This window comes from Hippocampus guttulatus, chromosome 18, assembly GCF_054856545.1.
Source record: "Hippocampus guttulatus isolate MCC_2025c chromosome 18, RoL_Hgut_1.0, whole genome shotgun sequence".
Taxonomy (NCBI): Eukaryota; Metazoa; Chordata; class Actinopteri; order Syngnathiformes; family Syngnathidae; genus Hippocampus; species Hippocampus guttulatus.
In genome coordinates, this window is record NC_141278.1 from 1,935,259 (window position 1) to 1,958,628 (window position 23,370).

The window sequence follows — 23,370 nt, forward strand, 5'->3', positions numbered from 1 at the left end:
AATGTTCTCATCTTTTTGCACAATTCGGCTACGCATCACGGCATCCGACACTGTCAATCGTGCAATGTAAATCGGGCGAGTAAGAATCTCCCATCGCATCGTATGCCTTAATGTATGTCCAAGCAGAGGCATTTTTCTTTGATATTTTGGACGGCAGATCAGTTGCGAATGCTGCAGGGAGCAATAAACAAGAAGCAGCGGTCACATTGAGCATGCGGGCAGCCGGCTGTAACTTCTCGGTATGCTGACTGACTTCCTGTTGCCTGCGCTCTTACACCATACGCTGCCTAAAACCACATCTTACTGTTTGCAGAAAATGGGCCAGCAGGAGGAATTTCCATTATACTGCCTCACAATCGCATAAGATTGGGAACACAGAACATTTTGCTCGGCAAATGGAAGCATGTAGAGATGCTGTGCTGGTAAACACGAGATGAATGTGCTCAGCCCACAAATTAGTCAGTCGAGGCGGCGTGCAGGGAGCACGAAAATGTAAAACCCAACAAATAAATAAATAAAAACAGAGTTTTAGGAGACAGATATAATAACATGGCTCGTTCGACCCCATCTGCAATCTCTTTTTTTTTGGGTCCCCTTTCTTCAATATGAACCCAATTACAACTCGGGGGATGCCGCTGCAGACGATTTGCCGTCACTATGGCAACGCCGTCTCTCCCACTTTGTTTCTCTGCATATCGGTGTGTTTGTCTGAGTCATCGTGACTGTCACTGCTATTCTGTTTGACCTTCCCAAAATCAAGAGTGCAAAGACAATAAAAAAAAAAAAAAGAAAAAGAAAAGAAAAACAATGGCCCACACTGACATACTGTAGGTGATACTGAAACAGACAGGCACATTGGAAAACACACTGGCACGCACGCACACATTGACACAAAGTGGTACACACGACACACACTGTGTGTGTGTCTGTTTGTGGGTGGTGTGTCAGACAGAAAAGTCACATACACAGTTACACAGACACCCACAGACACACACAAGTACTCGAATACAAACACTGACGGATGGTCACATATGCAGTGCGGGGCGGGGGCGGGGCATCGACACTGGACAGCTCTGCTGGCGCTGACGAGACAACCGGCGGGGGAGGTTTGCATTCATGCATGCGGGCGGGGTCAAGGCAAAGGGCCAACTATTGACTCTCGAGCTCCTGATGGAACCTTTTGGGTTCGCCGTGCGACCAAAATATTCACGAAAAGTCTGCCTTCGGCACATCGTTGTACGTTCATAACCTTATTTGAAATGTTGGATGTACAAGTAGAGAAATCCCTCAGCAACGTGCACAGTGCAAGGTGCTAGTCCGAACACCCAAAATTGTATTTGTCTTTTTTTTTTTTTTGGAGCCGTACAGTTTTCTTACCTGACAAAAAAGCTACTTTTTCTTTAAGGATGGGAAGCACCTCCATCGCTCTCATGTCCTCATTTCGCCTGAAACCTGAAAGACAGAAAGGAAGAAAGAGAAAATGAAGACCACGAGCCTTGCTTGAGGAAAGAAAGCTCTTTTATTTTATTAAAACTGGACACCCATTTACATTTGATTCTTTCCAAGCTGGGAAAATGTGCCTTTTTCATCGCTGGAGGCAGATTATTGGGAACATTGTTTGAGTCTGTAGTGCACACTTGATAGTGGCTGGTAATCACTGGGGGAGATATACTGTATACTGCATTAAAAACTGTATTTTTTGTTGTTGTTGTTTTTTTTTAACGAGAGGCTTAAGTTCAACCTTTAAACGACATCACTAAGTGAGTGGTAGTCTGATGAAATCATGGGACACAAATGATGCAGCGTTTGAAAATGTCTTGTCCTGGTCCTAAAACAAACAGCATAAAAGTAACGCCGCGTATCACATGTTGCTTCTGGAATGAATCGAATATGAAATGGAACGAGTGCAAATCAACATAACAAACAGCCCCTCTGTGAGCGTCAACTTGTATCTCACGACTGACGACAGGGTGTCTCCGCCGCGCTGCTAATATGCGGCAAGAGTGGCGCGCCGGCTGTCAGGAGATGTTCAAAGATGACAAAACCTGTTCAAAACGTGAGCACGCGGCGTACACCTGTCTTGTCCAGGGAAACCAAGACAACAAGTATCATAAAAAAAATGATGAGATTTAGTCAAGAAATTCCCATTACACACCGCCACCAGGATTTAGCATTTCCAGCACTAAAAGGTGCAGTGCGCAACCAGTATTTGACCTTTGGCTCCAATGCGACACGGGATTCTAGTTAATGTACGCCATTTTAAACTAAACAGAAAAACATTGCCATAGTTAGAAGTGGAAGTTTTGTCCAACCGGAACTCGTTCGTTGCCGTCAACATGGGGTGCATCCAGAAATTCACTCTGATGACCCAACACATCCCAGAGTGTGCGTGCGCGAAGAGGCAGAGTGCGCTCCCGTTCCATCAATTTACAAATGCCGCCCATGTTATAAAGCAGCCGGGAGCGCGTGCCGTTTCCTTTCCTTCTACTACCTGACGCAGTGGGGTTCGGCACCTTTTTGAAGCAATCAGAAGAACTGAACGTCACATTTGACCGAGGCTCTGCGCTTGCGAATGGTCAGAGTGAAGCAGTGAGGGAACGGGTATTTTGGGGACGAGTCTGACCTCGACAGGTCTTGGTTTTTGGCAAGTAAATTTCTCCCCAAAATTCACCTTTAAACATTTGAGCGACTTGAATTTCCTTTTTTTTTCTTGCACTTTTTAAGTGTATGACATCGGTATTTAATTACTGTATTTATTCTTCATAGTGCTGACTATAATGTGCCTGCTTTTACAGCATAATAACGACGGCCGAGAATGGATGTATTTATTCCGGCCAGCCGCTGTGCTGTTGCCGACCTCTTAGGGCGCCACAAAGACAAATTGCTAAGATCAAGTCCATTTCCCCACAGTGCGCTCCAGCAAAAGAAACAGCTTGCACTTATCAATGAGAAGGATGGAGGGATGCCCGGAGACCAATCCTCTCATATGTAGGAGCGCAGCAGTCAAGATGTGAAGACACATTTGTTCCGTTATGAATGAAAGATGAGCTATTTTTAGCGGGAACGCTTATTAACGTCGCAGAGTCATTACCGGTACTTTGTCCGCTGCTGAGTCATGCTAAATTAGCAGCAATTAAGCGGCGTTGCGAATGAATGCAGAAAAGTGTGAGGGGAAAACGAAATAAGGGAGAATGCCAGTGACGGATGACCACGACGTCAGTGTCTTTTTGCCCCCCCCGAGTGAGTCATCTTCAAATAAAAAGGACAATCTCTGATGTGCAGTCTGGCAGGCCGCCACCAAGCGCGGGGATTACCAAAAGGTCAATGGAGCGTTCCGATGCTGACAAGACGAAGTGGGGGGAAGAAAAAAAAAAAAAAACACGGCATGAACGTTAAAGGCAGTTAGATGGCCCAACATTTCCGGTAAACGCAATCCACCGCTCGTAGACCAAAGTAAACGTGCATGTTAAGGCATGGAGTTTGTCAAAAATTCAATAACCTTTGGATTCGACTAAAACCACGGATTGTCTTGTACTATTAAAAAACTCTTTTTTTTTTGTTTAGGGCAGTTCAGGAATTATGGTTTCATTTCCGCTGCATTTTTGCAAAACACGAATTCCTACTGAGAGAACAAACAACTTAACTGCAGTCTTTCCAAGAATGCCTTAGAGTGCCAACTACCTTAAAACGTTCCTGCAACATCCTTTTTTTTCTCTATATTTAGCCAGACAATTAACTCAGTAGGACACGGGCAAAACACAAAAGCTAAGTTTAGGCACCCGCATACATTTACTTATCCTGTTCAAGAGACTGGCAAAGGTAGCACAGGAGCTAAATAAAGAGCGGCCCGGTCACAGCTACGCACACACATGCAAACAAAAGCACGCGTCCGGTCAGAGGTAAGGAAGTGACAGTACAAAACACTTCAGTGAGGCCACCAAAATCATTCAGGACACGCACAAGGATTAGTACCTGTCACACACATGATAGCGGGCTTGTGTTGTGTGTGAGCAACCGTCCAGCAAGCCATCCGCCACACTTCTTCCAGAAATCATTTCAAATTGGAAAAAGATGGGGGGCGGGGGGGGGGTGTCATCCGACGGCACCATTGGCGCGAATGACTGACCAATCCCGGTCGGCTGCGGGCACAGCCGCAGCAGCTGCACCTAATCCTGGCATTCCTCGGCAGAGATCTTCCAATCCGGGAGACAACCAAAACTGTGTGCTTTGCTCCAGTCTATACGCATTCCCCCGGAAAAGCCGGGGGCTAACGTTTCCGAGCAGACAGGCGCCTCTAGGTGTCGGGTACGGGGTGTACATACACCAAGCCGTTCATCTGCGCTGCATTTTGGTCGGGCCAGGTTGCAGGAGGTAATCCTGAATGTTTAGAGCCGGCACATAATTACAACATGCCTGCACAGCATTTATGCATCCTGACAAGCTGCTTAGCATGAAGACTTGAGACCGACAGAAAAGGAGAGCTGGGAAAACATTTGTGCTCTGCTGGGATGGTTGCGGCGTGGCTCAATGGCAAACAGCAAAGGCTGTGCCCGCACCGCTTTGTGACAAATGCACTGGCACCACATCTCAAGGGTGCAGCTTCATTAACTCATTAGCATTCGCTTTAATCAAGCCATTAACATGTACATGGACTTTATTTGACAAGAGGTTGTTTGTTACCTAGTTGCTGAGTTTGAAAGGCTGATCCGAGGGTTAACTGTACACTGAATACAAGTTATTCCCAAAATGTTTCAGGGCGCGGGGGTGCCAGGATCTCTCCTTGAATTGATTTATCTCCTGTCGGAATACATGAAGTGGGCAGTGGCGAAATGGATATGGGACAACGCCCCCGCATAGAGAAAGGGCAAAGGATGCGAGTGAAATTCTACAGACGTCCATCGTCCTTTGCATCCTGCCCGAGAGTCAGTGTGCCTGCGAGCACAGTCACACTGTTCGCGAGTCATGCGTGTCAGGAAACATCAAAGGCCGGCTACACGTTTTCAATGGTCGCAGCCTCTTTGGGGGCTTTCGGGAGGTCAAGTGGGCATTAGATGGGCTTGATACAACAAAGCAGATTAGTTAAGTCAACCGCAAGATGACTGTGTGACAAATACCTCCGCAGTGTTTCGCTTGGGGGGAGAAAGACAGAAGGCGACGGCTGCCCAGACCGGGACAGATGGGACAGGTCCAAAGGGAGGGAGGGGCACGGTTCCCTTCATACCACAAAACGAGCTTTGCTGTCCGGGTTGAAGAACGATGGCAAACGGTGTCAGAGTGTAATAGCTCCCTGGCAGCTGATTGGGATGCGCGGCCTGCGCGCCAGCTGTTGCGGGGCAAGAGAAACCAGAACGGTTGCACATGTGCGCTCCCCCACATAGCTGCCAAGTTTACGCATTGACCGCGTGCCAGAAATTCCTATCGCAGTGATGTGTGGCAAGAGCAGGATTTCTAGGTGGGATGGAGTTAGACAGGAATAGGACATGCGTGACCTGGAATCCTAACCTACATCCTCATTGCCTCATTGGGATAAATGCATGATCCAGTGTTGATTGGGATCTACTCTTATTGTGCACACTGACTGTGTCTAGGAATTGGCTGTAAAAGCGGCACTAGTGCGATTACATTCCCGTTCTTGTCCTTCCTTCATTCGTTTGTTGGAGATGGCGTACGATGCCAAGAGCCTTCTTCGCCTTGTTCGGTTCTCTCCCTTGGTCCAGACCTCAAATGGCAGGGTAGGCTTACCAATTGAAAAGCAGGCCAAGGTTGCCCCAGTGACCAGAAGATGACGAAGGAAAGAAAAAAAGGACAAGGAGAAAAGGCAGAGGAGGATGGCTCATCGGTGCCAAACGTTCATTTCCGGATCTCCTTGTGACAACAAAGCATAATATTTAACAATCTAATTAGATTGTGAATACGGTCTGACTGCACGGTTACGTTTTAATGACGAGAGGAGATTCAATGCAGGCCGTGGCGCTTGGCCCTCTGCTCTTGATATTGTACTCGATACGAATGCGCCCTCTGCAGGTGAAACTGGCATTACATTCCGACAGCAAAAAATGCAATTGGCTCCTCAACGGGACATTTTTACGGTTTGGGATGTATTTTGGAGCACGTCTACATTTGCATTCAAAGGAAATACAAAAGCAACAGCAAAAATGCTTTTCCGCCCGCCCGCCCGGCTTTGAAGGCGCAACAGTCATGACATAACTGTTCCGCTCCTAACCCTGGCCCAGTCGGACCAGTCGTATCGCAGGGCCGACAGATGGGGAGAGTTAATCCCTGACAAATCTCGAGTAATGACTGGAAAGTGACAGAATCTGAAGAAAAATTGTGTGCGAAGAGAACTGGGAAGACACGGCGGCAGCGATGCCATGGAGCAATTGAATTCATGTTTTCATCGTATTGGTCAACGGGAGCCATTCCCAGCATTGCCCCCGGGCCTCGGTGCAACCCGCCAAATTCACTGGCCTCCTTTCGATGTTCGGTTATTTATCTGTTTCTTTTTACAACCAACGGGAGGTGATGGATCAAAATGTACCATCAGGTCCTCCTTTCGGGACAGAGATACACAACTACGCCAGATTTCAAAGTATATCGACACACATCAAATGATAAAATCTCCATCATAAAAATGACAGCAGAGGGCTGAAATCCTCGACGGCCATGCGCGTCTATCTGTAATCAAGCGAGAGAGTGAGAGTGAGAGTGAGAGAGAGAGAGAGAGAGAGAGAGAGAGAGAGAGAGAGAGAGAGAGAGAGAGAGAGAGAGAGAGAGAGAGAGAGAGAGAGAGAGAGAGAGAGAGAGGGGCGCTGTCGCTACGGCGACGGGCACCCAATCGGGAGAGGGAGGCGACAATAAGGGGAGAGGGAGTCGAGGTGAGTGTGGTGGTGAGACATTACCGTGACAGCGGCCAGGCCTCATCCGGCAAACTAATAAAATAGACGCTAGTCATGCGTGCGCAGACACATTTGAGGAGGGGCAAAAAAAAAAGAGATGTGAGTTTGTGCCATTTCACCTGCAATCTGACTGGACACATCTCCTTTTGTCTCCTTAGGGAGGGATCCATCTGGAAGAAACACAAAAAAGATCAAAATGAGCATGAGCATCTGTCGGTGCGACTCAAATTTGGTTTCAAGTCTGAAGCAAACGATCCCGCGTTTAGCTTTATTGCTTCGCTATTTAGTATTTTCGCTTCACATGAGGCGGGGGTCCTGCTGTCGATCCTGTACCTGTACTTCCGGTCCAAAAGGAGCTGTTTAGGCGGCAATTGAGTTGGATCATTGATTCAAGCCAACCTAAACATACTGATATTAAACAAGGGATCCATCGATCCAATCAATTCTCTTCATGAGCGTTGTGGATGAGCTGCATTCTGGGCGAGACACCGGCGACAACCTGGATTGGTCGTCAACCAATCGCAATGCAGGGAGCGGTCAAACGACACATGAATCAACATTTTTTTCTCTCCAAATTGTTATTTACAATGCTCCTCCTATAACACCCCCCCCCCACACACACACAAAGACTCATGACAAGACTGCGCCCTAACAACAATCAGGCCATTGAGGCAGCCTATACACAGCGTGAGCAAGAGACTCTGTCGCTGCTGCCGTGACCGAAGCGAAGACGCGCTCCGTCTCAGTGTCACGCGGTGTCTAAATGTAAACACGGTGACTGGTCAAGCGGGTCAAGTGGGTGACTCAGTGGGCCACACGCGCTCCTGCCCAAGGGACTCCGCCTCGGACTGCTTCCTGTTGGACCTCAGAGGGGACATTCCGGTTTCTAACTGGCGTCAACACCGAGTAAAGTCGAGACAGGTGTCTGACGAGACACGACGGTGTTTGCGAAGGATTCCTGGAAGAAGCCTTCCAGGAGGGCGTGAAGTCGTGGCAAAGGAGGATGGCAAAGTGTGTTTGACTCTGGGGTTGCACTCTTGAGGAAAACTTGTAGTTTGCACTTTGTATATGAAATGCATCTTTTATGACACTTTCTTTCTTTCATTTCATCGCTATAAACAAATCACTGGTGTGCACTGCCCAAAAAAATCTATCATTTGACTTCATCTGTCCACAAAACATGTTCCCAGACCGACGATAGGATTGATTTATTATTTTATTTTTTTTAACAAAAGATCATGAGTGCCACTCATGGGAGAGAGAACTGTACAAATTGCAAACACGCATGTTAGTTTACCTTAAAACCGCACAGCCCAGATACAGGCTTCACGTATTAGCTTTGCACGCAACTGCTGCATGGGCAAAGTGTGGTCGTGGTTGTCAAGCACTTGAAAGGCTCTCAGGGAAGCCGGTGATCACTTCAGAGAATGAACGGGGCGGGGCGGCATGCGGGAGAATCAACACCCCCCCCCCCCAAAACATAAAATAAAATACGAAACATACTTTGAATTTTTGCAATGCCCAAAACGCGGACATAGACTGCAGCGTGCAACAATGCAATGCTGGGGCCGCCCACATTGCATCACTATGTAAACAACAGACGAAACACAGATAAAAACCATCAGCATAGATATGACGTTCACACACTCAAGTGGCGAAGCGGTTGAATGCAAACCACACATGCACACAGACACACGTTACATGCATTCACTGCAAACTGCTTGGAACACAATTTGACAGGTCCCACACACTTCTATAACCACCGCTGAGGAAATGACGGGGCTTGATCTCCTTAAACGCCGGACGTCTCGCGTCTATGAAATGTGCTCTCGGGGTACAGTGAACTCAAATAGACCTGTCGCGTCAGGCCTGAAAGCGAGCACGCTGCGCTCAAACAGCTCCCTCTTGTCCCCAACGCTGGCCCGTTTCTGTGTCACGGCCCACGTGAACACAAGACCACCCTTGCTACGGGCCCCTGCTTTCCCCTTCTCGGCAGACGCACTCATCGCTTGACTCACGAGCAGGCAAGAACGAAGCCCCTTCATTTGGAGAATACCTTTCGTCTTGATCACGCTGATTCAAATGGAGACGTCGGGCAGGAAAACTATTAATGGCCTACTAGCGTTGAAGTCGTTCTGCCGAGGACGGTATCCAGTGAATGAGCAAAGAATGTGATCGAAACGCTTGCACGGAGGAGAGACAGAAACTTTGTGAGCGTTCCCTCAAGCTGTGAAACAGCCAAAAACAAACAGTTCAGCTTGAACCTGAAGTGTCGCCCAGTTGTTGTGGCACCAAACGTTAAAAAGTGAGAAGTCCAATTCAGCAAAGGCATTTGCCTTTGTGGCACCGTTGTAGGATTACAGGTATGCCCAGGGCCCCGAGTATTATAGGGGTAAGGGTTTTTTTGCGAGGGGGGGGGGGGCAATAGTTTTTCTGGAGTCGCAGCCATAATATCAACAGAATAAAGTTTGAGTTTTTCCATTTCAAATTCATTTCTTAAAATTCCACTCGAAGTATTGCAGGAGTTTGCAAGACGGTATTTTGTGGCTGTCGCATAAACAGATGAATCAGTCATCTTTACGCCAGCGAGTTGTTCTTCATTCCAGCCAAATGTCACGCAGCAAATAAACACACGCTTATGTCTTGACGGGCACAGACAACTTTCACTTCAGGCAATCAGAACTTCCCCCTCGGCTTGATACTTCCATGGCGTACTCGGGAAATGAGAACTAAAGCCAAAGGCTACCTCGGTCCGGGGCACTTTGTTTTCTATTTGCGGAAAAACTGCAAAAAAACAAAACCCCCCAAAAAAAGTAAAAACGGACCCTAATGAGATGTGAGCAAACAAGGGAGTGATCTCAAGATTAGAGTAGGCACTGTACAAGGAGAAATTGTCGTTCATACCCCGACGGAGATGCTAGGAAGTGATACCAGATAGATTTTTCCAAATATTTTTATATTGTGTTATACGGGCCAAAGTGGGGATCGTTGGTTGCCGCTCTATTTGCTAGCAAAGACGACAGGCTGTATGGAGCAAGGAGAGCGGTATACTCATCGTTGTCCTCTTTGCTTCCAGTCCTTAGATTAAGAAAAGTCACGGGTAAGAAGTAGATAGTGACTGAGACAAAAAAAAAACATTTTGCAAGAGAAACGGGCAACAGTGAGTTAGCACCTTTGCATGATCTAGAGACGAGAGCGCAGGCAAAAGGAGTACAACGGTCTTTCAGGACCTGTCCTAGTTTGGTGAAGTCTTCACTGCCTTTTTGTTTTTTTTCAAAGGCCCTCCCTGTTAAATGTGTATCCTAGTTGCGTCAAGTGCAAGGAGGTTTTTCAAACAATATCTGCACAAGGCAGGGCAGACATTGGCTTCTGGTTTCCACCGCCTGCGACAAGAATGCACTGAGAAATGATTCTCTCCAAGTCGTCTTGCAACCAACGTGTACCCACCTACGTCCTGCTCTCTCTCGCTTTTGTCCTCCTGACTCTCTCCTTTAAAATTGTTGGAAAAGGAGAAATCTTACCCTGAGCTTGCACCTGACTGGTGGACGCGCCAGAGACATTAGCGAAGGAGAGCTCAGCAGATGAGAGGAGTTGGGGGAGTGGGAGGGGTGGGGGAGACAAGCTCCTTTGAAGCAACCCCACAGGGAGGCAAGAGGTTTGTACATGAGTGTGCGCAGTGTACTGATGTTTTGTTTATTGTGAGGGAAATGCAAAACAAGACGAGCACTTTGATAAGCGCACCTACCAAACACCTCAACACTGCAGCAGCAATGACGAATCGACTCATTGAAGACCAAAAGTCTTCCGAGAGGCTTCTTTACACCAAAGCGAACAAAATGTCATTGATTATGCGGCGTTGAGCTGATGATGGGTTTCGATCTATCCTTGAGCTCTGTGGCGCAAAGTCACAAACAACAAAATGACACTACGTATCGCTAAAGGTCAGTTGGCCTTTGACGTATCTAGTCTGAGGCTTTCTGTGGACGTTGTTTCTGACGGCCCTTGACTGACATGGTTTTTAAATAGAGGCTTGTTCGTGGTGGGAAATTGTGTCGTGATGAAACCTAGTTCGTGTAAATCTCGCGTAAAGCTGCTTTCACGCTGCACTTTGCAGCAAATTGGGCACATCGGCAGCATAAGAGTGCGCACCCAGCCAATTTGTTGCGTAAAAACTGCATCGGTGCAACGGCGTCAACAGCTTTCGCCACAAAGAGGCCAGAGACAATTTGAGCGACGGTATCAAAGTGGAGTTAACCAGACAGCTCGGTGGAAACGCCGAATTGTGGACAGTAAATAATTTAGCATTGACGATATTCATTTTTCACCTTTGAAAACTTTTCGAGAAGCGGTGACTAAACGGCTAGTTTTGTGCGCGTCATCCACCCCCACCAACTTCCACAAAGGAACTAAACTAGGACTTCAGTTCCTGAAAGCCACACAAACAAATACACGCCAGCGCAGAACAAACACGTCTGGATTAGGTTAGCGTGTAATCCAATGACCTCTCACCTCAAATAGGCCCGAGGCCGTTCATGCTGGACGCGCGGCCCCACCACAAAATTTTTACTGCTACTCCGCTGAAGAATGTTGGGACAATGACAGTCTTAGGAAATGGGTCGCTCTGATTCATCGGTCCGTGCGAATCACGACCCGAGCTCACACTGACGCCTGACAGTCACGATTCCATTCTTTAAATCGGGTTGCTGGTCGAACACATCCGGCAAAGGCCAAATAGTTCACACCGAGCTCTGTAATTTAATCTGCGGCGCTTTGTTCCAGTTTAGGCTCGTATTGTTGAGGTGCACCGAAAGGCTGGCGCATGACGTCATGCGGGCTTCGGGGTCCCGGCGAGCGCAGCGCCGCGCGCTGCATGGCTTCGCTCATCGTGCTCTCATTGAATAATTACAGTGTGCGGCGCAGCCAGGCATGTGGGATGAATTTTTCCATTTCTTTCTTTTTTGGGGGGCGATGGAACCCAACGATGAGGTCACAACATTTTCCCCCCCTCTTTGCTCATTCGTTCCCATGACAGTGCCCAAAATCTTGGCGTCAGCACTTGCATCTTCATGGGAATACGCCGACGACGTCACCGTTTAACGACCTGCATAATTCAACAGTGGCTGGTCAGTTTGCGCTTATCTGAGCTAACACAATTTCCTGCCAGATGGGCTTCCACCACTAAAATCTTGAGTGTTTCACACAGGAAACTATTACTGGGCTGATGTACGTATTAGAAAAGCCTCCCTCGGTTTACCTTATGACATCCACTCTACGAATCGAAGCTTTTGGGACCCTGACGTTATTGCTACGAGATGTTGGCAGAGTCAGGAACTGCTGGAACAGAAAAGGGCCTTCCCCAAGCTGTTCCTACAATGGTGGGAGCGTAAAATCGTAAAAAAAAAAAAAAAGTCTTCAGAAGACAAACTAATATTGGGAGAGAACTAAGGAGTCTAGTCCAGCCCGTTATTAAAATACTTGACTCGGATGGCCAGATAAAGCGAGTTGAACATCAAACTCTCTCTCCTTCAAGTAGAGCGTTACCAAAGCTGCGCAAACAACTGCAGACATTGAACTACGTCATTGCAAAGCCAAAGTAAACCTGACCCAGATGACCAGTCATCCTGTCGTATCACCTTGTGATAAGAAAAAGGGCTGCAGAACTAAGTTAGCATAATGCACTCAAGGAAGCTCAACTAAGCATGTAATTCCCTTTTATTGGTTGTTTTTCCCCCCCAGACGTCTTTGCATTGAACCTGAAGGGAAACCTCAATCAGTCTCCATCTCCAAGATCAATATCCATTAGCGTTGTGTATGTGTGTGTGTGTGTGCAAACCTCTTCCTGGGTGAATGGGCCTGAGTCATAAATGTAGGCTCTGAATCAAATTTCCATCCCTGGGCTGCTTGCTAAACACACAAACACACACCGCCGCTCATTCAAACATACCGGAAACGGCCACCATGCTGCCCCGAAATGTTCATTCATGAAGTCTGGATGATACGGACTTTGTGCCAGCTGCACAAGAAAAGCTCGCGTGACCGACTTGCAATCAACGTTTGGAATCAATATTGAAGTCATGTGCAAAGCGACGTTCCTGGCATGAAACGACCTGATGATTGACAAGAGGCCACAACAAACTTCCCCCGTCTCTGTGCAGCGAAGCCAAGATATTAATTCCAGTCTGGAACGGGAGAAAAAGGAGGCAAGGCTTTTTTTTTTTCTTTGTCACTGCGCATCAGCGTGAATTGTCCTGACACGATGCAACAAGAATGACAGAGGAAGGAAACGCGCAACAACAGACAACGTCGGATTGACAAAAAGCAATGCCGAGGGAAAAGGATGATGAGGTTGAAGATGTGGATGTAGGGAAGGGGAGGGAGGGTGCGTTTAGCCCGTGGCCAGACACGCAAAATTGTGCAAGTCTGAACAAGAGACCCAGGATGGAGGAAGTAGCTGCGAGCGCAAAACAAGAGCTAGCATGTGACACTCTAGCCTTCCGTTTGCTTTGTACTACGTGTACTACGTGTACAAAGCAAAAGGTACAGGATCTCGAGTCAGGTTGTAGCGGTTCCGCAACTGGCATTATCTAGCTCCATCTGGGATCACTGAAAACATGAGAGCTGCACTGGGTTTTGGAACATTTTAATTCACATTTATTTCAAGCAACACGGGTCACCATGCGCCTGGTATGTTTAGTTCACTGTCCAATCCCATTTCGAACAGCCTCGAGTGAGCGAAACGGAGTTTGGATTATTAAAACAAAACAAAATGTGCATCATGTGAGGGGCAGGGATTACTGTGAACCATTTGGGGTCACCATCCTCACATTCCACTCGACAATATCCAGGAGTCTGAGTGTGTGAGGCTTTCAAATGTGAGGCCCTGGCCTGGTGAGTGACATGGGAGGCAGCGAATGACAGTGTCAAATTTGCTGGCGTGAGCACACATTAGCGACAATATTATATACACACGGTACAATACATTCTAACAAGTGCTGGAGGGCCATTTTAAATTCTATTGGCAATCGTAGTCATGCTGCTGTTGTACGTTAAGATCTGCTCTGCAGTAGGGTCACTGCACTTAATCTTCTAGTTTTAAATGTGAAATGACACTCACTTTATTTATTTATTTATTGGTACAGTCTTTTCCTCCCAGCTCGTCTCACACAGAGTGGTGCGTGAGTCAGCTGTAACCTTATTTCGTGTGGAAAATTAGCACTGCAAAGCTTTGATCGTTTCAAATCAGCCCGTGACACGAGCTCAACTGCGAATTTGCAAATCAATACATAAAGAATAGGCAGGAGTCAAACAATCAGGAAGCTGTTCATCTTTTAAGTGTAATGTAAGAGGAGTTTGAAATTATATTTGTTTTAGGATCATATTTCTGGATATAGTTAAACTCTTAATTTTAGACTATTGTGAGAGGGGAGGAGAGAGTACGAGTATAACATTAATTTTTTGGTTTCTAACACTAAAAAGCAGGGGTATCTCTGTATTTATCATACCTAGATCTCAGCCACTGCAAAATGCTCGTGGATATGTGAGAATGCCACGAAGAGACTCTCACAACATAGGAATTGATTTGAAATGCATTTAAGCAGCAAAGCTCAAGCATGATGACAAAAGCAGGCATGACATCAGGCGCTGGAAGCAGTTCAATGCCTGCAAAGAGCGAACTGTGCTGGGGGGTGACTTGGCATGGTTGCACAAGTGTAGCCAAGCCCACGGGCTTATCCAGATCCACCATATAATTCAATCATGTCTGAATACTTAAAATGTATAGGTGGGGCAGTGGAATAACCTGAGAAGCTACCAAAATAAACCACTCGTGCCTCTGTTGGCACTGAAAAGTGTTGTAAAACCCGTTCTCAGACCCTACCAATGCCATTTAACGTCTTGGAATTCACAGTTTATGGCCCATTGTTGTTGTCTTTTCCATTTTCCAGGCCTGTCACTCTTAGTGTTAGAGTTGAGTTGCAAAGGGTCATCTTAGCATTGTGCAAAGCATTGGTGTTGCTGTGACACAATTAAAGCACTGATTTCCTGCGGTTGCAACCTCCTAAGTTACAGACCGTGATAGAGTTTCGAAAGCCTGTTTTTCGCCTGAGTGTGCATTATGTGTCACACTTAGCTTAGCCTAACACACCCAGAATGCTGGATGCGCCATGTATTGTTTACATAGCTCGTACTGTTGTTCAGTTTTGACAACACTAAGAGCAGAAAATGATCTACCGGGGTGGGGGGCGTTGATTTCAAACTATTCGCATTGTATCTACGTTTTTCCCTTCACAAGGAAGAAGTCGGTCAAAGAAAAAGCCGGCTTTGTCAACTCAGTCGTGAGCTAGCGATGCTACATTAGCATTTGCTAGCCAAACAGGCTTTGGGTGGCTTTTAGGAGGCTAACTCCTAGCTAAAACGCTCACCATAGAGGTGCATACTGGGTCAGCCCTCCCCATAGCCTCTCTACCACTTTTCGACTCACAGTTCACAATGTTGAAGCACAAATCAAGTGTCAAGCGCTCGCACACAAGCTCAACGGGCGACTTAATATTAATGGCAGATGCTCGATTTGCTCCCCATTTGTGGTGCTTGGAAGGTGCATTGCACGCGGTTGCTGTACGCCTTCCAAGTTTACTTGGGTAAAAAACTCACATTGCTCACAATCTATTACACGTGTAATGGATGTAAATTGGGCCAGGGTAAAGCCAAAAGTGTCGGAGAGTGTTTCCTTTTAGTAGCTTGTCGATAAACGGTGCCACATGTTGGAAAAAGATGGGGGTCGAAACATTAGCACCCAAGCTAATGCTTAGCTACACAGTCTAACATACTGTAATCAATTACACATAAAAATACATCAACATTTCTACGGGTTGAACACCGACAGTCGATTTATGACTTTAATCCAATGTATACTCAGGTTCAGTGGTCCCTCTCGACCTCAATCGTTCACTGTCTAGCTCCCCGAAACCAGTCACCATAGTCGGGGATAAATGTCCATCACCATCACCGGTGGATCTCGTCAGCGTTGAGCTTACCTGTCCTGAACGTTATTTCCCCGGGGTCCTTCGTCGTCTCCTCCGCTCCCTCCCCGGAGCTCATGGTTGCCACAACCGCGACCCCCGGAGCTTAATATCTCCCGATTAGATCCTTCAAAATGGGTAAAAAGACATGAGAAAAATCTCCACTGCTGCCAACCAAGGCGTCATTAAAGACAGGCGGGCGGTACGGTTGTATTCTAAAAACTAATCTTGCCATCTGCGAGTCTCCATCTTGGGGGTAGTTAAAAAAAAAAAAAAAGAAAAGAAACGACGAACCGGGTGCACCCGGTTCCTCCTCGTAGTGAAGCCGAAGGGAGAGTCACTCGCACGGAGGAAAGCGGGCGGGAGGGGCCGCTGGCTGGTGGCTCATCCACGTTCAACGACGGGACAGCGTGTCAAAGGTACAGCGAGGACTACAGAAATAATGAAAGATAAGAAATGTATAGTCAATTCATAAGGGACACTTTAAAAATGTCATTCGTGAACAACTATGAAGGAAGGAGAAACGGTCAACTGTTTTGATTTACATTTTGTCTGTGGTTGATTCTTGCTCGCTTCTTTGGTCAACTGCGGTCTGCTGCTGCCTCTCTCAGTAATTCTCCGGAACTGCAAAAAGCAAACAAATACAGTACAAACGCCCCATTTTTAACGTACACGATGGGCAAAAAGGGGGGACTCACAGTTGGGACACACGGGATACTTTATTTTACACTTGCATACATTTATTATTATTATTATTATTTCAATGCGAGAATGTTAAAAAAAACTGTCTGTGCGTTGTTCCTTGGAATTGGAATTGAATCAGCCTGCATATCACTGAAATCCCAGTAGGGGGCGCGCTGTGAATTAGCCTGCACTGCACTGAAATCCGACTAGAGGGCAGGCTGAGGTTGTTGATGAAACGCCACGAAAGACTTCACTCCAGCCCTCTAGTCTCTATAGGTCACACAAATTGGAAAAAGTGATCCTTGTTTCATTTTTATTCTATCACAAAAAATGCCTTTGGGACAGGGGTGTGGGTTTGGAGACTATTTTTTTTTTACATACACTGTTAAAAAAAAAAGATAAATTGAGATTACACATTCGCATCGTTTTAAGTGTGTAATAAAAACATATGCAAGCACACGTTCAAGCAAGTATGAAAACACACAATTATGAGACAGGGTACATTATATACAAATATTTAATGAATAACAAAAGTGTGGCAGCATAGGGACATTTAAACACACAGTGCAGCGGATTTTCTTCCAGAGGATATTTATAAAAAGCAACAATCTACTTTTCTTCTCAAGCCAACGACTTCAAACACTAATTCCAAATCTAAAACTACCAACAATAATTCACATTCAAACTACCTGTCATTGTAGGGAATTTGTTGGCAGCGTGACAATAAAATAGCCTAACATCCAGTTGAAATAAATGAGCAAAATGGCTCACAGAGCAGATTTGGCTTAAGTATACATTGCATGGACAAAAGTGTTACACGTACAGAAGTCAGAAGGGAAGAAAATAGGGAGCTGGTTAAACTATGTAATACAGTACATTTAACTCTTCTGGTAAGGATTACCGCGAGAGTTTGGAGAAGGGTCCACACCATATTTATACATCATGCTTTGATAGTCCAAAATGGAATGGTAAAGATTAAGAGTTAATATGGGGGTGCAGCTGCTGTATTATTATTATATATTTTTTAAGAAACCACTGCATCAGAGGAACCACAACCAGACAGAGACACATATTTAAAAAATTGTCTCTCCCTCATTTGTTAACACCGGGGCACAAGACTATCAACCAGTGATGAATTCAGAAAGTGATCAGAATTAGCAACAATATTGGCCAACACGCTTATCACTTTTTTTTTAAAATATGTGAAACCAATAACATTTAGTGCGAGAGTAACAGTTATGAATAAGTCATGCTAACAGCCTACTTTTCATGGCTAACGTTGCCCTGCTAACGCTACCTTACTTAGCATTCCAGAAACTGGACAACATTCTCTGTGACCATTTATTACAACTATGCACTCTCATAATCACACGCCACCCTGTTATGAGCATCACACGTGTGCATGTCAAGTGAGGGGCGCATGCAAGCTTTGTTCAGAGGCTTGGGGGTCAGGGGAAGGTGGGGGATTTATTTATTTTTTTTGCGCCATGGCAGCATGAAGAGGAAAACAACAGAAATAAAAGATTAAGCGGATAAAATGGCTGCTGCGATTCAAAATGTGAACGGCTTCACTGTACCAAGTCAAAGTTAATTCAAGCGTCTCACACTTGTTTGCCGAGCAAGTGGCAAATCCTAACATGGGCAAATTTACAACGAGTCTGACTCGAGGCTAGGTCCATTCAGAACTTGTCAAGAATTAATTGGTGTGTCTTCTTTTGTCCATAGAGTGTATACTATTTATAGAGCCGCCTTTGCTCAAGCATAAGGCGGCTCTGAAGCACACTGCTCGCCACACTGGCATGGCTAATTACCTCCACGCTACTTGTAGATAAATGGTTGACTGCGCTCCTTGAGAGGTTGCAGCAATACAGAAAAAAAATCTCTCAGGCCCACCGCAGCCTTCGGAGAGCCGCCTTCGACACTCGACATGAAGCGGCGCCCAGAGACTTCCGACAGTGCCGCCGTCTTTGTTGTTTGTCCGTTGTGACGCCGGGGCCTCCGCGAGTAACTTGTACGCCCCGAGCATGACCAATTGCCGCGAATGCCACTTTGTATGTAGTGTCGATTTTGATTTTTGATGTATTTATCCACCCCCCTCTCCCTCCAACCGAGCACTCAAGGCATGATGGTGCTTTGTGACAGGGATCGGGTCATCTCGGTGTGGACAAAGTAGGTCTTCAATTCCCCTTTGCCCTTCACGTTGATGATGCCTCGACATGAGCACATGTAGCCCAGCGTGGATAAGATTTCGCTCGTTTCCTCCGTCACCTGCAGGAACAGCCAAGAAGACATTTTTAAAACAACAACATGCGACACGTTTTTTTTCTTTTCTTTCAAATTCCACACCTGGATTTTGCCCAGAACGCCCGTGGTCTCCATCCTACTGGCCACATTCACACTGTTTCCCCAGATGTCATACTGAGGCTTCTGTGCCCCGATGACCCCCGCAATGACCGGTCCATGATTTATCCCTTGGCACACGCAAAACACACAAATCAACAAGTTATACTCCGGAAAGTAATGACGCTCACATGGTCTGCTCTTACCTATTCGCAGCCGGAAGTCATTGAAAGAATGTTTGTTGATGACGTCGAGTTTCCCGACCAGAGCGAAGGCAAACTCCACCATGGTGCCGATGTGCGTGTACTGTCTGTCATGTTCCTGTCGGAACGAAGCAAAGCCTTCAAACAATTAAAACTGTAATCGTGAACATAAATAGATGGCATGAAAAATGTGTTTGTGTTTCCTGTGGAAATTGTGTTTTCAGTTATGTTAAACATAACACTGGTCAAATTTTAATCAGAGATGGCTTAACGTGTCCCCGGTCGTGTTGTTGGAGACTGATTTCAGAAATGTTTTGACTTTTTGACTAGCACATCAGTTAAAAAAAAAAAAAGATATTTTGGTTTTTTTTAAAATGTGACTTATAAAAGCTTGCCACTATGCTGGTAACTTCTATTAACTCATGACATCTTACCTTTATCTATTTGGCAGTGAAAAAGGTACAAAATAATTAGCACATTAAATTGCTCTACAACGGAAAATAATGACCCACTATTTCTGTGCTGATTAAAAATTTATCTTTTTTTTTTCTGTGTGTGAGTGCAAAATGGAGTGTCAAAGCGTGCCTGTGCGCACTCTGGTCCTGGCGTCAAGTTGAGTCCGGTGGCCGCCATGTAGGTACTCCCGATGGTCTTGATCTTCTCCACTCCACTGAACTTTGGCTTTGAAAGCAGCTGAGGACACGGTGGGGGAGAGAGTGGGGTTAAAGCGTGTCGCATAATGTGAACACAAACAGGAAGAAGTCACATGACACCGCCGTGTTTCGCTTGGCACTCGCACCACCCTCCGTGTTTTACACTCGCACTCGACAAGCCATTGTGTGCTCTGACGAGCGGAAAATCAGGTCCGCTGTACCTCATCAAAATCTGCGATGATCTCATTGAGGAGACGGAGGCATTCCAGTCCTTCCTTGTTGACATCCGACTCGGTGTAAAACTCCTTGAAGTCCGGGATGGAGGCGAACATCACGCACACGGAGTCGTACGACTGATGATAAAGGTCCTGAAGACAAGCAAACGTCTTCAAACATACATAAACCTGAAGCACACCTTTGGAACGCATTGCAGACTTACTTGAACAGAAAAAAAAAAAAAAAAAAAAAAAAAGACATCGGAAATGCTGCATGATGTGCCTATAAGAGTTGGGGTGGCGTGGCACCACGATGCCACGAAATGCCATCAAAGTGACATGTTAAAAATATCCACACGGCTTGGTGAATTTGCCAAACTGTGAATACGCGCGCGCTTCGAATCCGGGTCACGGCTCCAACTCAAAAGTTCTGGAAAACTCCTCCCGGTCCTTTCTTGAATAGTCACAATGTTATCCAAACAGGGACAAGCAAAAGACGGGATATTCTCAGTCGAGCTACGGCTATTATGGCGAGCAAAGTGTTTTGCAAGGCGAGGTTGCAGTATTATCGTCGTCAAGACAACCGAGCCACGAGCTGACCTCATTCTTCCAGTTGCGTCCCAGGAAGTGTTCGGCCACGTGGGCGGGCAGGACGTTCTCCAACAGGACTCGGTTGAGATTCTCCATCGTTTCGATCTCCTCGCACTCCCGCTTGAACTTGTCCCTCCACAGGAAGTCCAACCTACAGTAATATTCATTCTGTTACAGGAGGACACAGAGTAAAGAGACACGGCCGTCATTGCCAGACAGCACTTGGGTCATGGATCACCGTACCGCACAAAGTAGGCCTCCCACATCAGAAGATTCGCGTATTCGATCTTATTTTCTTGATGATTAATTCCTTTTCATGGTTAAGACAACGAGTGGGGCGCATGTTTGTCTCATAGATCCAAGGTTCTTGGTTCATTTTTTTTTTCTTACACAGGTACTGCGGCTTCTTCTCACTTTTGAAAAACATCTTTTTGCATTCTGCTTGTCTCCAATATATATAAAAAGTCTACACACCCCTGCTCGAATGCCAAGCTTTTGTGATCCAGAAAAGGACGCAAAGCTAATTCATTCATTCATCATTCATTCATCAAACTTTGGCCACCATTGATGTGTACTGCAAGCTGTATAACTCATTGAAAAAAAAATACTGTACAATAATTTCAATAAGGGAACCCCCCCACCCCCCCCAAAACACTGAGATAATGTGCTTGCACAGCCAAGCACACGTTCAAAATGAATGAATCACACCTGCCGTCTGATCAACCACAATGTTCAGACACTCTAGTCGGCTAGTAGCCAATATTTTCTCATCCTCCACTCTTGAGGGACTTTTGTCTGCATTTTGTTGTCAACAGCAGGCGTGACCTATGCAGGTGAAAACCTCCCCGGAGTGTGTGTTTGTGTTGGAGACAGAGGTCTCCGGCTCCCACCGCCATTGTGCTCACATATCCGGGAGCTCCGGGCTACCTGTGGACCGGCCCCCCGCAGTGTGTGTGAGTTATTAGCGGCCCACATGATATATGTGAGCAGTGCAGGTTTTTGTTTTTTTTTCACCCCTTGTGATTCGAGTATGCCGCCAACTTAGCCGACATGGAGAGTTGAAGCGCTGAGATCTATCTAGATCAACATACAGCATGTGTCTGGTCCAAGGGGAGGAAAAAAGTGGGCCGGAAGGAAAGGGGGTGGGGGGGCGGCTCATTTTAGATGCAGTTTGGAAAGCAGCTAACATGATTGTAAACAAGCTTCACTCTAAATGGATTGAAAAAGGCTGACGGTGGAATTTTGCAATGCAAATGATCTAAAGTTGGCAATTAAAATGGATGCGCCGCGGCCACAATATGCAGGATTAGTTTACGCATGACTCGGCGTTGCCATATTGATTTTTTTTTTTTTTTTTGCACAACATTGACAATTACGTGGGCGATGTTCAAGTGCCAGACACCAGACAAGAGTTTATTTGGTATTCAGGTTTGTGCTCATCTGCATAATGCTGAGTAAGCCAAAGAAAAGGAAACATTCAAAATGTAGAGTACATTGCTGGCATCGGGCAGAATCCTTGTTCAGTCGTGCACATTGCAGCGAGCCATTTTCAACCCCTTGAGATGTCTCAAATCATTTGAAAAATAGCACACACGCATGCGGACTGACACAAAGTATACATGTAGAAAAATTAGGAAAGTTAAGACAAGTAATATATCCTGAACAAAAAATAAAAAGTGCGCTCATCCAATAAAACCAATTTTTACGACTCCAACACCCCCCCCCCCCCCACACACACCCCTCAAATACTCTTCCACTTCCACAATGGGGGCGACGGTTGAACCTCAAACTGCATGCAGGTAGGACAAACCTAATAATAGGACAGTCACACGACGCATTTTGTTTCCGAGACAGAATGTCCTCCTCCCATCTGTTGACAGCGACACAGAATGAGGACACGCTGCGCTGTCTGGACCAACTGTGGCTCGCTGGGGAGAGCGTGTGCCTTCTTGGTACTGTTGATACTCTGGAGGGTGCCCTCCCATGGAGAACATCTGTTCTGGGGTCAACGCTGACGGATGGCATTGCCAAAAGAAAGATAAAAACAGGCCAAAGAAAAGTGTGTCGGCTGAGCTTTATATGTCTCACTCACTTTTGGTGACGTGGAGGGAGATGGAAGAAAGCGGGTCACGCGGGCAGCCTCGAAGCTACACCGGCGTTTCATAGAATTGCTTTAAATTGTAGTTCAAGGGAAGTAAATATTGCAGTTGGTGTACGTGCCATTTGGGGACATCTTGGGGTTTTTTTCTTGGGCGGGGGTGTAAAACGTAAGCCTTGACTCAAGACGGGGTGGCAACGCTGCGCTGAATCTGCATCCTATCAAATCATGTTGACTTCCCTCAGATGGCTTGCGTCGGAGTATGTAAAATATGAGAGGCAGGACCCTAAACCGCATCAAACGCGGCATTTTAAGAACAGCCACTGACCTGGCGAGCCAAGACCAGCAGAGTGATGAAGAAGATGAAGAGCGACACAGAGCCCATCGTCTTGAGGTCCTTCAGAATTCCCGGTCTAGTCGGGGAAGAAGCGCAGTCAAAGCAAAGTATCCATATCAAGTCCAAACCCATCTTCGAGCGCAATAGAAAATTATCGACAGCGATCCTAAATGCCAGATTTGTTGTGAGAAGAGACGCGTACGACTCGATAAAAAATATTTTGGGGAGTAAAAATAGACAACCTAGAAAGAAAGTTTGTTCTAGTCGGAGGCAAGGTTCCCGCGAAACACGCGCAAATGGGTGAATCCAGCGAATCGCAAATACGACGGGGGGAAA

General features: G+C 46.3%; 2 protein-coding genes across 5 annotated transcripts in view; both read right to left on the minus strand.

Annotated features, from left to right (window-relative positions):
* The window catches only part of LOC147190510 (triple functional domain protein-like), a 48,966-nt gene extending 32,773 nt beyond the window's left edge, over positions 1-16,193 (minus strand). For both annotated transcript variants that reach the window (XM_086136120.1, XM_086136119.1), the window contains exons 1-3: positions 15,929-16,193; positions 7,016-7,066; positions 1,378-1,452 (exon numbers count right to left, since the gene is read on the minus strand). In XM_086136120.1, coding sequence (XP_085992246.1) covers positions 1,378-1,452; positions 7,016-7,066; positions 15,929-15,992 — 190 coding nt within the window. In that variant the 5' untranslated portion in view covers positions 15,993-16,193. The remainder of the gene's footprint in view (positions 1-1,377; positions 1,453-7,015; positions 7,067-15,928) is intronic.
* Positions 16,194-17,096: 903 nt separating this feature from the next.
* adcy2b (adenylate cyclase 2b (brain)) overlaps positions 17,097-23,370 on the minus strand; it is a 28,691-nt gene continuing 22,417 nt past the window's right edge. Inside the window, exons 19-25 of one of the 3 annotated variants that reach the window (XM_086136674.1) lie at positions 23,026-23,110; positions 20,609-20,767; positions 20,015-20,161; positions 19,726-19,833; positions 19,144-19,258; positions 18,944-19,068; positions 17,097-18,865 (exon numbers count right to left, since the gene is read on the minus strand). In XM_086136674.1, coding sequence (XP_085992800.1) covers positions 18,713-18,865; positions 18,944-19,068; positions 19,144-19,258; positions 19,726-19,833; positions 20,015-20,161; positions 20,609-20,767; positions 23,026-23,110 — 892 coding nt within the window. In that variant the 3' untranslated portion in view covers positions 17,097-18,712. Of the gene's footprint in view, positions 18,866-18,943; positions 19,069-19,143; positions 19,259-19,725; positions 19,834-20,014; positions 20,162-20,608; positions 20,768-23,025; positions 23,111-23,370 lie in introns of those variants that run through there. The other 2 variants (XR_015103709.1, XM_086136676.1) reach the window with 2 other exon arrangements.